General features: G+C 51.7%; 1 protein-coding gene across 2 annotated transcripts in view; it reads right to left on the bottom strand.

Annotated features, from left to right (window-relative positions):
* LOC138810503 (sodium/potassium/calcium exchanger 4) overlaps positions 1–16,107 on the bottom strand; it is a 129,399-nt gene that overhangs the window by 37,157 nt on the left and 76,135 nt on the right. Inside the window, exons 3-11 of one of the 2 annotated variants that reach the window (XM_069997701.1) lie at positions 15,787–15,863; positions 14,716–14,790; positions 11,745–11,829; positions 10,897–11,000; positions 10,319–10,393; positions 9,901–9,926; positions 7,736–7,789; positions 6,149–6,234; positions 2,319–2,488 (exon numbers count right to left, since the gene is read on the bottom strand). In XM_069997701.1, coding sequence (XP_069853802.1) covers positions 2,319–2,488; positions 6,149–6,234; positions 7,736–7,789; positions 9,901–9,926; positions 10,319–10,393; positions 10,897–11,000; positions 11,745–11,829; positions 14,716–14,790; positions 15,787–15,863 — 752 coding nt within the window. Of the gene's footprint in view, positions 1–2,318; positions 2,489–6,091; positions 6,235–7,735; positions 7,790–9,900; positions 9,927–10,318; positions 10,394–10,896; positions 11,001–11,744; positions 11,830–14,715; positions 14,791–15,786; positions 15,864–16,107 lie in introns of both variants that reach the window. The other variant, XM_069997700.1, reaches the window with a different exon arrangement.

Raw genomic sequence — 16,107 nt, forward strand, 5'->3', positions numbered from 1 at the left:
TCTGTCTAGTGGGTGTGTGCTAACATCCAATCATGGTTTTAGCTTACACTGTCCCCAGTGACGAATGCTACTCAGAGTCTTCCTGGGTTGTTGGCCACTGAGGTGGCCTTTGGGTGGTCTCTCCATAGTTTCTAGGGAACTATGTGCCTCTGCTCTGCTCACCTTAATCAAGTTCCAAAACATTTATGGATTTGCTTAAGGACTGTGGGTCAAGGACTGGTTGCACCATGGATAAAGAGATCTTGTACAATATTGACCCGGAACCCAGGGACAGGAGGACTGTCCCCAGAGAATGTTCTTTCTCTGGACCCAATACCTATCCTGGTAATGCACCTGCCCTGGACACATACCAGTCCTGGTCATCATGGGGGCTGGCAGGAGCCATGATCATGTCAAAGGAAGTATACTATTCTAAATGATGATGATGATAGTAATAATGGATAATAATAGATAATAGTAGTAATAGATAATAATAATAGTAATAATAAGTAATAATAAGTTGGGTTCAGGTGGCTTATATCTGTAATCCTAGCTAGTCAGGAGGCTGAGCTCTGACGATAGCAGTTCAAAGCAACCTGGGCAGGAAAGTCTGTGAGACTCTTATCTCTAATTAACCACCAGAAAACCAGAAGTGGTGCTGTGGCTCAAGTGGTAGAGTGCTAACCTTATGCCAAAGAGCTCAGGGCCAGTGCCCAGGCCCTGAGTTCAAGCTCTACTACCAGCAAAAAATAATAATAATAATAATAAAAGATCTATTGACCCCTGAACTAACTTTCTGCCTGTCGGTGTTAGGTATGGACTCCTAACTCAGTTAAGTCTAGGCTGGGGAAACAGTAGAGGGTTGCTGATCTGAAGCTGGCCCTGGTCAAAAGCATGAGACCCTATCTGAGAAAGAACTAAAACAAAAAGGGCTAGAGACAAGATGCAAGAGGTATAGAGCCTGACAAGCAAGCAGTAGACCCCAAGTTCAAATCCCAGTGCCACCAACTGCTTCCTTTCAACCCCCAAATCTGTTATTTTCCTGATGAATAAAAATGTCACAAAAGAGAGTAAACCTTCATCCCCCTGTCCTCTAGAATTGGTTAATAGCCACCCCAGCACCCAGTACAGTTAAGTTTAGGAAAGACAGACAGGTTTCAATAAAATTTCATCAATACACTACTTCACTGTTTTGGACCAAAAAGATTCAAAACTTGGAAAAGTGTTACCGTTTTCTTTGTGTGTGCGCATGTGCTGGTACAAGGGCTTTAACTCAGCCTGTGAGCCCTGGTCTTAGCACGTTTACCCTGGCTTGGCTGGTGCTCTATCATTTAAACCACAGCTCTACTTCTGGCTTTTTGATGGTTAATTGGAGATAAGAGTCTCACAGACGTTTTTGTCTGGACTGACTTCGAACTATGATCCTCCAATCTCAGCCTCCTGAGTGGCTAGGATTACAGGCGTGAGCCATTGGCAACTGGCTGCCTATTTCTTAATACATTTTCTACAGAAAGGGTCTATGCACAGTGAAGCATAGATGTTCAAAACAATGAACTTTTAAGCACTGGCAAACATGATTCTTGTGTCCAGTGATGTGCTGACTGTGGCTACTAGAATAAAACTAAGACCGAAAAAGCCAGTAGTCAGTACATTCATTATTTTTGCAATACTGGCTACATAATATCCATTTTGCTGAAAAATAATACCCTGTATTTTTTCCCACTTGGGAGAAGAGGCGTGGAGTACAAAACGTAAGTCCAGCAAGAAGAGGGGGAGCTCCTCAGAGGGCACTGCCACTCTCCAGAGTCCTGAGTTTTCTTTTTACTTTTTTTTTTTTTTTTTTTGCCAGTCCTGGGGCTTGAACTCAGGGCCTGGGCACTGCCCTTACTACTTTATTTTTTTTTGTCAGTTGTGGGGCTTGAACTCTGGACCTGGGCTCTATCTCTTAGCTCTTCAGCTCAAGGCTAGAGCTCTACCACTTAAGCCACAGTGCCACTTCTGGCTTTTTCTGCTTATGTGGTGCTGAGGAATCGAACCAGGGCCTCATGCACGCAAGGCAAGCACTCTACCACTGAGCCACCTTCCCAGCCTCTATCCTAGTACTTCTTTTGCTCAAGGCTAGTATTCTACCACTTGAGCCACGGTGCCACTTCCAGCCTTTTCTGTTTATGTGGTACTGAGGAATCAAACCCAGGGCTTCGTGCATGCTAGGCAAGCACTCTACCTCTGAGCCACCTTCCCAGCCTGAGTTTTCTTTGAAGGTTGCCCTGTCCATAGAGAAACAGATGCACATTCATCTTTTTATTCTCTCTCTCTCTCCCTCGTGTTCACACACTTACCTCATTAATTATGATCCTGCTGGCCATCCTTAGCCGGGTCCTGGGTCCAAACTTGTTGGTGATCATGATGCGCAAGCCAGCCTCGGGGAAGCTGAACTTGGGAGGGCTGGAGCTCAGGACCTCGTCTACCATCACCACCGGGGGCTTGCTGTATTGTGGCTTCTCCTTCACTATGAAGCACAGAGCCAGGATTAGTGCTCATCTCTTGGAGGACTACTCCTAAGTGCTGGGACCACTGCAGTACCCTCAGCTTGCTAACCTCCTGGGGCTGTGGTTATGGGGCTGTGGAGGTCTGGCTTCAGCTCCTCCAGTCAGTGAACTCAGATGCCAGCAAGTTACACAGAGCTCAGAGAATCCTTTATTACAGGACCATTCCTGGGCAGATATGCCCTATCTAGACATTATCAATTGATGGCTGACTTCTCTTCTGGGGCTTGACTTTGGCCAACTGCAAAGGCACTGGAGTTCCTCATCTGAGCCTGACCAAGGCATCCTTGTACCTTGGACCCCAATGGGATCTCCTCTCTACTCTCCTTTTCCAGTTGCTCAGAGGAAACTTTACAGTCTACAAGACCCCTCAGCTGTGGTAAACATGATAAAGCAGCAGACAGTGTGGAGTCTTAGCTTCCCACAAGGCCTTGGTCTGTGCAGACAATCCCCTCAACACTGCTAGGAAACATCCTCATATTGTATTATGCACAAGGCAAGAAAGGTCAGAGATTTGTCCCTACCCACCCAGCCCTAGAAGAGGTGCCTGAGACCCAGGAGGGTGCCGGCTTGTCCCAGGAGTGTGTGGTGAGCTGCTGATTAAGCCTATAGTTTGATAAACACTGATGGCATCAGGGGACATGTCTGTCTGTCTCTCTCTCTCTTTTTCTCCCCTCCCCTCACAAAGCTGAACAAAGTTGGCCATTCTGGGTCTCTTTCCTGCTTCCTTCATGCACATGCTCAGTCTGCATCCTGGGAGGCTTGGCATTGAACTCCAGGTCCCCAGCAAAATCTAATAACCAAACCACTCATGAACACAGCACACAGAGCAGGCAGCCCCATCCCTCTGCACCAGTCAGATCTTGTGACTTCCTCTGCAAGTAATAGGGTAACAAGGACCAGACAGCAACCCGTGCAAGAGTTAACAGCGTGACAACGCACAAAGTGCAACAGTCCCCCCCCACACTCCCCCCTCCCCCCCGCCCCGGCCCACAGGCAGCAAGGCTCAGCAGACAGGAGGCATGAGGGTTAGAAAACAGCCAGAAAGCACCATGCACCTCACCTCCAGCGAGGTGTGCACCGTGGAGCTGGGCTCGTGGTTTATGTTTAGAAGCTCATGTTATTGCTTGGATGAGAGCAGATTACTTACAATTTAGAAGAGAATTAAGGAGACAGAGGCCAACAGAGATTGCCAGAGACGGTCAGCGTGGAGTCTGATGGTGGCCAGGACGCCAGAGGGTTATTTGAGGAGGGTGTTAGTAGCGAGCTCCTTTCACAGGGAGCCTCGGTGCTGGGGGTGGGGGTGGGGGCATTTCTAGAGGGGGAACGGGGTACCAGCAAAGCACTGTAGGTTCCAGGCTCTGATCTGGAGAGCCAGCCCGGACACAGCCACTATATGGGTTGTAGCTGAGCTCAGAGTGGGGCTTGGACACACTGCCTTATGCTATGGCACAAGGCAAGGCGCCCTGGGCATCAGAGTGGCTGCCCAGGAGGTAACTCAAACATAGGCTGGGTCGCTTCTCCCGTCCCAGTCTAAGCCTGAGGGGTGCCCAGGCCGTGGGTGGGCTGGAACAGCCCCCTAGGGAGCTAGACTGGCTTGGTACAATGCAGCAGCTGATGACCAAGAGGCCACCCGCTGTCAGGCTGTGAGCAATGCCACCTGAAAGCCATCCAGGAGACCATCCGGTGTGCTCAGCTACACGACCTCAAAGAAGCTTCAGGTACAAGAAGGTGTTTTCCTCCCATTTCCTCTCAAGAGGAGAAGTTTATTGCTTTATTTTCTGTTGGTCAGGGAGATGGAACACAGAGCCTGTGCACTGTCCCTGAGCTTTTTGCTCAAGGCTAAAGCTCTGCTACCTTAAGCCACAGCTGGACTTGCAGTTTTTCTGGTGGTTCATTGGAGATAAGAGTCTCACAGGCTTTCCTGCCTGGGCTGGCTCTGATCTCAGCCTCCTGAGTAGCTAGGATTACAGGTGTGAGCTACCAGCACCTGGCTCAAGAGATTTAGTTTTAAAAGCTTTAAGGTTTCTATGGGGAACACAAACTGCTACTAAAAGAGTTCAGGAAGAGTTGTTTCTTTCCTTCTTTTCCCGCAGGGTGGGGATGGAACTAGGGTCCTGTGTCTGCCAGGCAGGTACCCTATCACTGAGCCACATCTCTAGCCCAGCCTGAAATCCTTAGATTGCAGGGTGGTGGCTGGAGAGCCACCTGCTAAGAGGCGAGGGGATGGGGACCCATGCTGGGGTCTCCTCCAAACACAAGACTCATGGTTGTTAAGATGAAGGCAACTCCTACCTATAAGAAAAAGCAAACCTTGAATCTCGGGTCCCCTGAGTCCCACTGGGGCATTGAGACAGGACACAATGCGCCTGCACGAAATTCACCTGGGAGACAACGCTGATTGATCCCAGGACAGTGGCTGCAGGGGGCATGGAGAAACAGAGACTCCTTGGATGTCCCAGACACAGGTCCTGTGTCATTACCTGGCCCCGCCCCTCACCTCGATAATAAATTAAAGTCACCTGAAGAAAGAGGAGACTTGCCCAGGACCATAGAAAAGACCTTCAGGTGGGCAGGGCTAGGGCACCTGGCTGGCAAGTTGGTTGTAACCCTGCCTTTCCTCACCCTCACCTGTGACCCATTCAGGCCTTACTGCTTGGTCTGGGGCAGCGTGAACTCCTCCCTGCAGCTGTCCTGCAGCTGCTGTGTGGCCTGGCAACTGGCCCTGTTACTAAGAATCAAGTAGATGTCCAAGGAAGTAGCAGGTCAGGCCTTGACACTTCAAAGAACTTGACAAAGATGAATAGAGGCTGGCCTCTGAGGCCCAGACTCCTAGGTCCCAACAAGTTGGGGGTGGGGAGAGACTGAAGAGCAGCTGCCGTGACCTCAGCAGGGGTCCCCTGCAGAAGTGTCCCGGCTGGCCTGAGGCTGCCTTGCTTGGTCCTGTGCTCCTCGTTCCTCGCTCCAGCCCCCAAGTTGGAGCTGTGGGACGGACTTCTCCAGGACAGGGAGGCTCAGGCTCTGCCACCCCAAGCTCTCAGCTTCCTGTCAGGAAGTGGCTTTTCCAAAGAGCCAAACAGGCCTTGCCTGCTCTCCGAAGTATGGGAAAGCCAGGTGCTGGTGGCGCACACCTGTAATTCAGGAGGCTGAGATCTGAGGATCACGCTTTAAAGCCAGCCTGGGCAGCCTGTGAAATTGATCTCTGATTAACCTCCAAAAAGCCAGAAGTGAGCTGTGGCTCTAATGTAGAAGGGCAGCCATGAGTGGAAAAGCTAAGGGAAAGAGTCCAGGCCCTGAGTTCAAATCCCAGTACCAATACACAACACAGAAGGTGTGGGGGAATTCCCATGTACGTTTTATTCTTTCCTCATGTATCTTCCCTGTACCTTGCATTAAAGTAAACATCACTCTAGGCAGTATCTCTAACATTGATTCTCCCTCCTCATTGCGTGTGTGTGTGTGTGTGTGTGTGTGTGTGTGTGTGTGTGTGTGTGTGTGTGTGTGTGTAAAAGAAGGGCTGTGGCTTCTGTGAAAATGTCCTACCAGTCCTGTCTGCTCAGCCTTACCTTGCCCCAGCAACGGCATGGACGGGTCATCATAGCTACCGCCATAGAAATCATTACCATCCTCCAGTTCGCTGTTCACGGGGTTGCCATTGGCAATGCTCTTTTGTTTGGTTGTGAAAAACATTTGCATCTTCATATTGTACCTGGAAGTCAGGTAAGGCAGGCAGTCAGAGCAGCGGAGGGCAGTCTTACCCGTACTAGTGCAGTCAGCGTGGAATGCAGGCAGCTGGTTGGCCCTTCAGACAGGAGCTTGGGTTGTGTGGCTGGGATACCTGCTCCTATTGAGCTGTTAGCCAGCTCCCAGAGGAGGCAGAGAATGTCACATGCGATGTAGTGACTGAGTGTTTTAAGTGTGTCCTAATAAAAATTGTTCAGCCATAGCCAGGCGTCGGTGACTCACGCCTGTCATCCTAGCTACTCAGGAGGCTGAGATCTGAGGATCACAGTTCAAACCCAGCCTGGGCAGAAAAGTCCGTGAGACTCTTATCTCCAGTAAATCACCAGAAAACTGGAAGTGGTGCTATGGCTCAGTGGTAGAGCACTCGCCTTGAGCTGAAGAGCTATGGGACAATACCTAGGCCCAGCGTTCAAGCCCTATGACCGACAAAAACATAAAATAAAATTGTTCTGCCAACAAAGGAACAAAGGGGGCACCTGTTCCCTTTGCCCTGGGAGTGACTCTCTCCTCTGGGTTGCGTGATGGCCTCACTGTCAGCCAGCACAGCTTTGAGGCCCTGGGGCTGGCTGCTTCTCGGAAAGACGGCCGAGAGATCACTTGAGAACAATGTTCTTGCGGCTTGACAGTTGATCAGCCTTCTTTAGGAGACATAAATGTCTCAGAGCCCACATAAGGTTTTGCTCATACTGTGTGTGTTTGTTTGTTTGGGTTTTTTTGGTAGAAAATATCCACAACATAATTTGTCCCTGTATTTATTTCTCATTTTTCAGTCACGCTTGCATGGCATTAATTCTATTCACATGGCTATGTAATGATCACCAATATTTTCAAGTTTTTTTTTTAACCAAGGCAGACAGCAGTGCTGTACTCATTAATCAATAGCTCCCCATACTCAGACCCCAGTTCCTCACTAACCCCGAATCTGTGTCTGTCTCTATGAACCTGGATCTTCGAGATACTTCTACATGGAATCATACCACCTTTGTCCCCCAGTGGCTGCCTTCTATGTGAGGAAGCAGGTAGCAGAACTTTATCCTCTGAGTCGGTGATGAGCACTGCTTGTGGGGGCCTTGGGTGTAGGGTCCAGAGCCTAGTGCCTGCACACCCAGGCCCGTGCATGGGACACATACACTTGTATCATGTTGTGGCCCTCGGGCAGAAGGTAAGCTGCCTCCCGTTGTTTTGTTTTGTTTCTAAGGGTGGTCTTGAACTATGGAAGAGTCACTCAACTATCGTAAGAGTGGCTGCTACCCTACTTCAGAGGAAGCTGCCCAGCCACTTGGCATGACTCCACCGGTAGGCCCTGCACCCCAAAACAGCGCCTGAACATCCATCCCCACGTAGGCAGCTTCCTAGCACTGTCTCTAGCAGAGGGACTGCCAAACCTGACTGGGGGTTCTGAGGCTCTCCTTTCCTCTGCGCAAGGTGGGAGGGGTGAGTGGAAGGAGGAGAGAGAGGGCACTTACTTCATGATCAGAATATAAAACACGTACAAGATGATGAGCACCAGGCCTTCCCACCTCGAAGACACAAAAGAGAGTGTGGTTACTTTTAGAAACCCTGGCACTGCAGGCGGGATGGAGCGGCACAGGACCGCAGTGGGTGGGCTAGCCTCACCTCCCCCATCCCCAGCCCCCGGCAGGAGGGTGAGATATCCTAGCCAGAGCTGCCCTATCACTCAGCAAGCCCATTCTCTGCCAGCTACAAGACTCAGGCAAAGTCCCCAACCCCCAGCTACCTGGAGAGACTAAGCTGCCACACTAAAATGAACCTAAGGTCACTCAAGATTCGGAAACAGCTAGGTACTAGTGGCTCAGGCCTGTAACCCTAGCTACTCAGGAGGCTGAGATCTGACGATCCCAGTTTGAAGCCAGCCCTGACAGAAATATCTGTGCGACTCTTCCAATTAACCAGCAAAAAAAAGTTAGAAGTGGAGGTGTGGTTCAAGTGGTAGAACACCAACCTTGAAAGGGCTAGGTAGAGTAAGAGGCCATAAATTCGAGTCCCAATACTGGTGCACACAACCCCTTCCTCCCCCACAGATTCTGGAACATACTATCACTGCTCTTGTGGACACAGCCAACCCTATAAACTGTGGGTCTCTGACCACAGGCCCTAAGAAGCCACGTGAGCTTTCACTTGCTTGCTTCACAAAGTCTGTGCATACCAGGCCAGGGCTGTGGGCAACTTGGGAGCACTTTCTTTGCTAACATGGTGCCCACACACCCTCAGCCAGAGGGGACTTGTAGAGGGCATCTATGGCTGCTAGGGTAGCTGAGAAAGAGAAGCCAAGATGGGGCCCAAGCCAGGGTGTCTGTGCACATGGCAGATAGTGAAATCCTCGACCTTGCCATCGGAGGATTTCTCACAGACGGTACCATGAGAGGCAGGCTCTGCATCTTGCTAATAAGTAGGTGGCTCCCACGGCTGTGAATATGAGCACTCAGGCCCCAGGGTAGAGCCTGCCCTTGTTCCTCTCAACTCTGGGCTTGCTGTCTCTTAATTCATGGCTTAAAGGTGAGTCTCTTCCCGAGTTTCATTGGAAGCATTCGCTTTTCTACAGGCTTATCTGCATATGTACACAAACACACTGAGGAAAGGACCAGGACTGGGCACTCAGGGAGGGAGCCCAATGGTGTTAGCTCCTCTGAACAATTAACAAACTGTTCACCAAAATGAATACCAGAAAGGTAAGGCTTTTTTTGGGGGGGGGATGGGTGGGAGGAGGTAATGGGGGAGGACCCAAAAGGAGGGAGGAAAGATGAGCAAAAGCAGTTACTACATTCAATGTAGATTATGTAAAGATGGATGGTCAGGATGGGAGGGGGAAAAGATGGGGGAGAATGATGGGTAGGGTGACACTGGGCAGGTACATTGCACTCATCATCTGACTTGTGGAGTTGAAACCTCTCTGTATCACTACTTAATAGAAAAATTAAAAAAAAAAAAGAACTCCTTAGGGCTGGGAAGGTGGCTCAGGGGTAGAGCGCTTGCCTTGCATGCATGAGGCCCTGGGTTCAATTCCTCAGCACCACATAAGCAGAAAAAGCTGGAAGTGGCGCTGTGGCTCAAGTGGTAGGGTGCTAGCCTTGAGCTGAAGAGCTGAGGGACAGAGCCCAGGACCAGAGAAAAAGAAAAAAAAAAAAAAAGAACACCTTCACAGAAACATACAAAATGATGTTGGAAAAACAAAAAGTTTGCTTTTCATGGTAAGAGACTCAGCTCTTCTGACGTTTCTCCATGACCAAGGTGAGAGGGTGGGCTCAGATGTTGTGTGGTACTGGGGCACCTGTGACCTGTGACCCTGCCCCCTCCCCCTCATCATTACCTTGTTATACCTGGTACTGGAGTCCCTCTCTTGGTACAAAATCCATCCCCCCTCCCCCAAAAAACAAAAAAACCTGTCATCATTTTAGTTTTCTGGCTTATCCGGCAGGGTGTGAATACTGAGGAAAACAATTTTTTTTTCAGCACTTTGAAAGGAAAAAGACAAGATTGCTCAGAATGACATCCTTTTAACTTCCCCAAGTTAATTAGCATAGGGGTTGTAAAAAATAATAATTCTCAAGACAGCCCAGCAAACCCAATAAACAAGGTTGCTGGAAAACAACCATAAATTTTAGCAACTTACCACACGATTTCTTCATCGTATATGAACTAGAAGGCAAAAGAGAGAAACGGGGGCCTATTCATTCCAAATGAAGGACAAACATGACCCCCCTCCCCACAGAGCCTCTGAGAAGCAAATGCGTGAGCTTTCCCAGGTGGACCCCATGGCGTGGGCCTTGGCTTTGCTAAGCCTTGTTACCATGGAGATACCCCCCACTCCAAAATATAATGAGCAGGTATGAGTGTGTGGGAGGGGAGGCACAGTGCAGTAGGAAGGGTGTGTTGGGGGAGGGGGTGATGGTCAATCAGATTGCAGGGAGGGGTCAGCACCTCCATATTGGGGGCTGTAGGTGCTGGCCACATTGTCAGGGGCAGACAAGCAGGGGTGTGTGCCCTCCCAGGCCCTGGCCCCCTGAGTCCCGGTGGGAGTGCCAACTCACCGCAATGAGCACGACGACCGAGAGCGTGTAGTACACCGAGTCTCTGCACACGGCCCACCACGTCAGACGCACCACCTGCCCCAGCACAGACTGTCAGCGGCTACGGCCTGGACTCCCAGCTCCCCCCAGCCACCCCGTCAGGTGCAGGGGGCCCTGGGGCTCCTCCCTGGCTGCCCCTGGACCTTTGTTACACTTGGGGAAGAAAATAGAAACCCATAATCTTCGAGGAGGTGGTAAAACCAGCCCTCGCCCAAGGTAGCGGCTGGGCACAGTTCACACCAGAACCGGCTGTCAAAGTGGAGACAAGGGTACCCCATGGCCTCTTCAAGTATGATTGGCTGCACACCTCTGTCTCCCCAAACAAGGCAGGGCTGTGCGCATGAGGCTGCAAAGTCTAGTATCCTCTGGGAATCTGTAGGTACCAAGCCACAAGCCAGCTTCAGCCTGTGGGGGGCAACAAAGCCAAGCCCCAGAGTACCGGGCCGGCAACAACAGGCATATGGGGTCAGACGCAGGAGCGCCCACCTCTACTCCAGCCCTCTCCAGAGAAGCTTGATCTCTACCCTACATTCACTGACCTGGCCAGCGAACAGTCCACACACTCCGATGATGCACAGGATGTTGAACACGGCAGAGCCCACAATGGTCCCCACGCCCACATCCCCGTGTGTGATGAACACGCCTTGAAAGAAGATTCCACTGTGGGCCTTGGCCGCCAGGCCAGGCCTGCCCCTCAGGCCTGCCCCTCCCACCATCCCCATGCTCTCAGCAGCAAACACAACACCCTTGACATTCACACCAGACAGTGGAGGGCCCTGGGACAGTTCCCCAATGCTCTTCTTTTTAATTCTTAAGTATTATTATTTTTAATATTTGTACTGGTACTGGGGCTGAACTCAGGACCTCATGCTGCTAATTGGCTTTTTTTTGCTCAAGGCTAGCACTCTACCACTTGAGCCATAGCTCCACTTCTGGTTTTTAGTGGTTAATTGGAGATAAGAGTCTCATAGACTTACCCGCCTTGGGCTGGATTTGAACCTCAATCCTCAGATCTCAGCCTCCTGAGTAGCTAGGATTGCAGGCATGAGCCACCAGTGCCTGGCAGCTCCCAGTTTTTGGAATAACTTGATTGAGGTGTTATTCACACCTTTAAAGACTAGGATTCAGTGAGTTTGTATACGCACAGAATTGTGCCATCCAAACCAGTCACAATTTCGAACATTTTTACCACTACTGAAAGAAGCCCATTAGCACCCCACATCCTAAGACATGGCCCCTGCACCTCTGGATTTACAGATGTGAAAATGGAGGCTCCGAGCTAATACCCACCCCCTCCCCCATGCTGGCGCCCAGCCCGCGCTCTCTCTCTCTCTCTCGCTCTCTCCACGTCTCCTCTCTCTCATCCCAGCAGCTGGCCATTTCTTACCGATCACAGAGGCAAACAGCTCTGGCGTCGAGCTTCCTGCAGCCATGAAGGTGGCTCCGGCCACATCTTCACTCAGATGGAGTTTCTGAAACAGAGGGGACCACAGGCGCTCAGGGGTGACACAGCCGTGCATATGCGCTGGGCACGGTACCTGGGCTCTGGCTGCCAGGGCGCTCAGAGGAGCCATGCTACAGCTGAGTGTGATTCCTCTACCCTGCAGCCTATCCTCCCCCACCCCAGCACACGGCCCACAACCCCTTCTCCCTCCCCACTAGCTACCATTCTGTTCCAAAACACGCCCTGATGAAATCTTTTGGGCACCCTGCACCCACACTGGGCCAGCCATGCCCCCTTTGGACCACAGAAGGTAGAGGGTGCTGACAGTCCCCCGGCCTTTGTTAGGTGGGGTTCCTACAGCCTAAAACAGGCTGAGCTAGGCAGCACTGCCTAGCAAGGGTCCACCAAGCTAGTGATCATCTCCAGGGTATCAGGAGGTAGGGGCTAACGCCCGGCACCCACCTGGGTCCTGCTCCAAACAATGCCTTCTCCATGGAAGGCCTGGCAAAGAGGTTCATGTGCAGGAAGGAGGCTGAGAACTCACGCCAGGCCCTGTGGACCGGGGAGGCCAAGGTGTGGCAGGGAGGCCCACCCTCTCATCTAGAATGTAGGGCTGCACCCTGGAAGCCTGGGCTTGCTAGCTCCCTCTCCCTATGGGCTGGCTAGCTATAGAAAGGCACCTCACAGTATCAGAGCCCTGGGTTTGACCAGGCTGAGGGACATCACGCTGATCCCCAAGGCCGGAGCTCAGCTACCTGGCCTGCCCACCAAGCCTCACTCATCTCTTTGAGCAGAACCCAGACTGCACTGCCTCCTGTCCTGCCTCTTCCCAACCTTGGCTTTCCTCTCTGCTTATTGAAATCCGTCCTACTTCTGAAGACCCAGTACCCACCTCCTCCATGAAACCTACCCAGACTTCTCTCCAGCGGCAATACTCCTGACCGCCTTCTCACCTGGACGCTCCCAGTGAAGCTCCCGATCACCTCCCTGATCGCTCCCTGCCCCTTGTCCTCTGATGGCTCTCACTAAGCTCCTTACATGGGTCTTAACCTCTAGTGCCACGGCCATCACCCTTGCTCACCTCTCCATCCTAAGGGATCTGGGTGGCTCTAGGGGGACCTGGCATGGCCACCGGATGCTGTCAGTCAGTCAGTCACATCTTACCGCAAAGGGCAGGGGCCAGCCCCAAAGCCACAGCTGCCACAAGCTCTCAGCCCTGTCAGGGTCTGGGGGTGCATAATCACTATTTATGGTGGTTTGGATGGGAAATGTGCCCCCAAATGTCTCCCCAGGGGCCACCAGCTGGTGGAGGATTGTCACCCAGTGGTGATCACAAGCATTGGGATCTAACCAGAGGATTCACCCACCGGTGGGTTCATAAATGTGACAGCATTAGTGGGAGGAGATAGAAACTTTGGGAGGCGAGGCAGTTGGAGGAAGGCCACTGGGGGCATGTCCATGGGGGCCACATCTAGTCCCCTACCCCTTCCTGGCTCCCTCTGTCACCGTTTCCTGGCCACTGTCATGAAGGGCCACATCCTCCCGCCATGACACTCTGCCTTACCAAGGGCCCCAAAGTGATGGAGCCAGCCAGCCAACACAGACTACAACCTCTGACACCATCAGATAAAATTAGGTTTTGCTCCTAAAGCCAGGCACTGGTGGCTCATGCCTGCAATCCTAGCTTCTCAGGAGGCTGAGATAGGAGGATTAAGGTTTGAGTCCATCATGGGCAGACAAATCCATGAGACTCTTATTTCCAAATAACCAGCAAAAAGCTGGAGCAGTGGCTCAATTGATAGAGCACCAGCTTGGAACAAAAAAAAAAAAAAAACCAAACAACAGTGGGAGGCCTTGAGTTCAAGCCCCAGTATTGGCACACATGCTTGCACGCATGCACACGTGCACACACACACACAATACATGCATACATGCATATATGTACATACATACATACCAAATCTTTGTTCCTTTAACTTGTTTATGTAAGATATCTTGTCACTACGACCAATACTACAAGGACCCACTATTTCTTGTGGGAGGGGGGAGGTAGGGGTCACCACTGGGTTGCAGAAATAGCCAAAGACCACTTACAGTAGCCACTGTTCCCCTAACTCCCATTTCATGGGGTTGCAAGGTGGAGCCCTAATAGCCTGGTGTCTTTATCTGAGGGGCCTGAAGGGTGGAAGGGGAAAAGGAGAAGTCAGGTCACTCTTTGGGTGTGACTCCCCAGTGTACACGACACTAACCACCGCCACCCCCCAACTGTGTTTTGGAAGTGGGTAAAATTATAGGGGTGCCCCTGCCTCCATCTACCCATGACAACATGGCCTCACACAGCTGGCGGCCTCACAGGGTGAAAGGCGGCAAGGACTTCGGGTCACACGGGGTACACGGGGTATGTGCTGTAAGCAAAAGTCCTTTCCTTCCCAGACCAAGAGGTAGACTGGGGGGATTTGTGTACTGGGAAAAAGAAGAAAGGAAAGTTAAGAAAAACTCGATGAGTTAACTAGAGGGAGGGGCTTCCTATCCTCAGAGCTCAGGATCCCCCGGTGAGCACTTTAGGGGATGCAGATCTGCCCCTGGGACCTCACCTCCACCTCCACAGGTGCACACCTGCACCACCAGCCTCACTGCACCCACCCATGTGCTAAGCCAGGTCTGGTACACACGCCCATGGGCTGCCGGGAAGCTGGACCATCTGAGCAATGACTTGGCACCACTTGTGCCAAGTTCTGGGAGGGAGCACCATCTGTCACTGGTGTTTGGTGGCTTTGGCGGCGACGCCTGGGGCTTGGCGGGACCGTGTCCTCTATGTCTCCATCTCACTGTGGCCTTCCTGTCCTGGCCACTCATGTGCCACGTGTTCTCCGTCATCCCAGGCGGCACCAGAGTCCCCGTCCCTCACACATACCTCACAGATCTTCTCTAGGGATGGGACAAAGAAGTCATCACACACGATGGCCAGGGCGTAGAACATGTACAAAGCCTGGGGGGGAAACGAGACAGGGTCAGCGAGAGCCCCCAGGGCCTCCCCAGGGTCCACTGGACCCCAAATCAGATATCTAGGCTGATGCTGGGGACAGGCAAGTAGGAAAACCCAGCGCCCGCCATCTCCCCACTGACTGATATGGGGAAACTGAGGCTCAGAGAGGGGAAATAATGTGCTGAGAAGCAGTGGGGATGAGACCCCGGCCACTTGGGCTCAGACTTCCTCCTACAGTACATGGTATAAAAAAAATATACATTCCCTCTTGTGCCCCCTAGGATTGTGGCATGCAACTCCGAAAGCCCGTGGGATCTTTGAAGTCTCCTGTATGCTAAGGAGATCACTGGTGGCTTTAGGACCCACTCCGACTAGGTGAGTGGGTAGGACTTTAATCCCCACCCCCAGCACTGGAGGAGGGGTGAAGGGATGAGGGGGGGGCGGGGAGGGGGCAGAGCTGGAGGAGTCTCAGGAATCACGGGGCAGGCACTTGCCCTGCCCTGCCCTTGACTTCTATTTCCAATATGCAAGCAGGTGTGTCATCCCTTAGTCTATAAAAGAAGATAAAGAGACATTAAGAATTATGTCCTGGGCTGGGAAGGTGACTTAGTGGTAGAGCGCTTGCCTTGCATGCCTGAGGCCCTGGGTTCAATTCCTCAGCACTACATAAGCAAAAAGAAAAAGCCAGGAGTGGCGCTGTGGCTCAAGTGGTAGAGCGCTAGCCTTGAGCTGAAGAGCTGAGGGGCAGCGCCCAGGCCCAGAGTTCAGGCCCCACAACTGGACCAAAAAAAAAAAAAAAAATTGTGTCCTTGCATTGGCTCTGGGGCCACTAGCTGTATGATGTGAGCCCGGTCGCCTAGCAGACTTCAGATGTTGTTTCTTGGTGGGCAAAAGGGCGCTGTGTCTGTTCTCCTCCTGGACCTGTTGCACGGCCTTGCTGGGACCTCAGCCAGGCCGTGGCTGTGCCACCCTGGCGACCTCACCCCGAGAAGCACTCACACCAAGGATATGCAGCAGGACAGCTCCGTGTTGTCGCTCCTTATTGGAGAACAGGTCTGTGGGAAACTCATGAATTGCTGCAAGACAAGAGGAGATAACGGAAGTTAGAGATCTGTGGCCCCAATCGCCTTTCTGAGCCCTGAGAGTCCACCCAGGAGCGCACTGCCCAATGACATTGGACTAGCCAGCAGGAGAAAAGGCCAGCTGTTTTGGGGTCCAAGGCAGATCAATGCTCTTAGGAGAGTGCTGGATACTGGATTATGCACAGGTATCCCAGCCTCTTAGAACTGATGGGGTTTTAGTTGTGCCTTGTGTTTTGAA

This window comes from Dipodomys merriami, unplaced genomic scaffold (assembly GCF_024711535.1).
Source record: "Dipodomys merriami isolate MVZ:Mamm:240054 unplaced genomic scaffold, mDipMer1.0.p SCAF_50, whole genome shotgun sequence".
In the NCBI taxonomy this organism is placed as follows: domain Eukaryota; kingdom Metazoa; phylum Chordata; class Mammalia; order Rodentia; family Heteromyidae; genus Dipodomys; species Dipodomys merriami.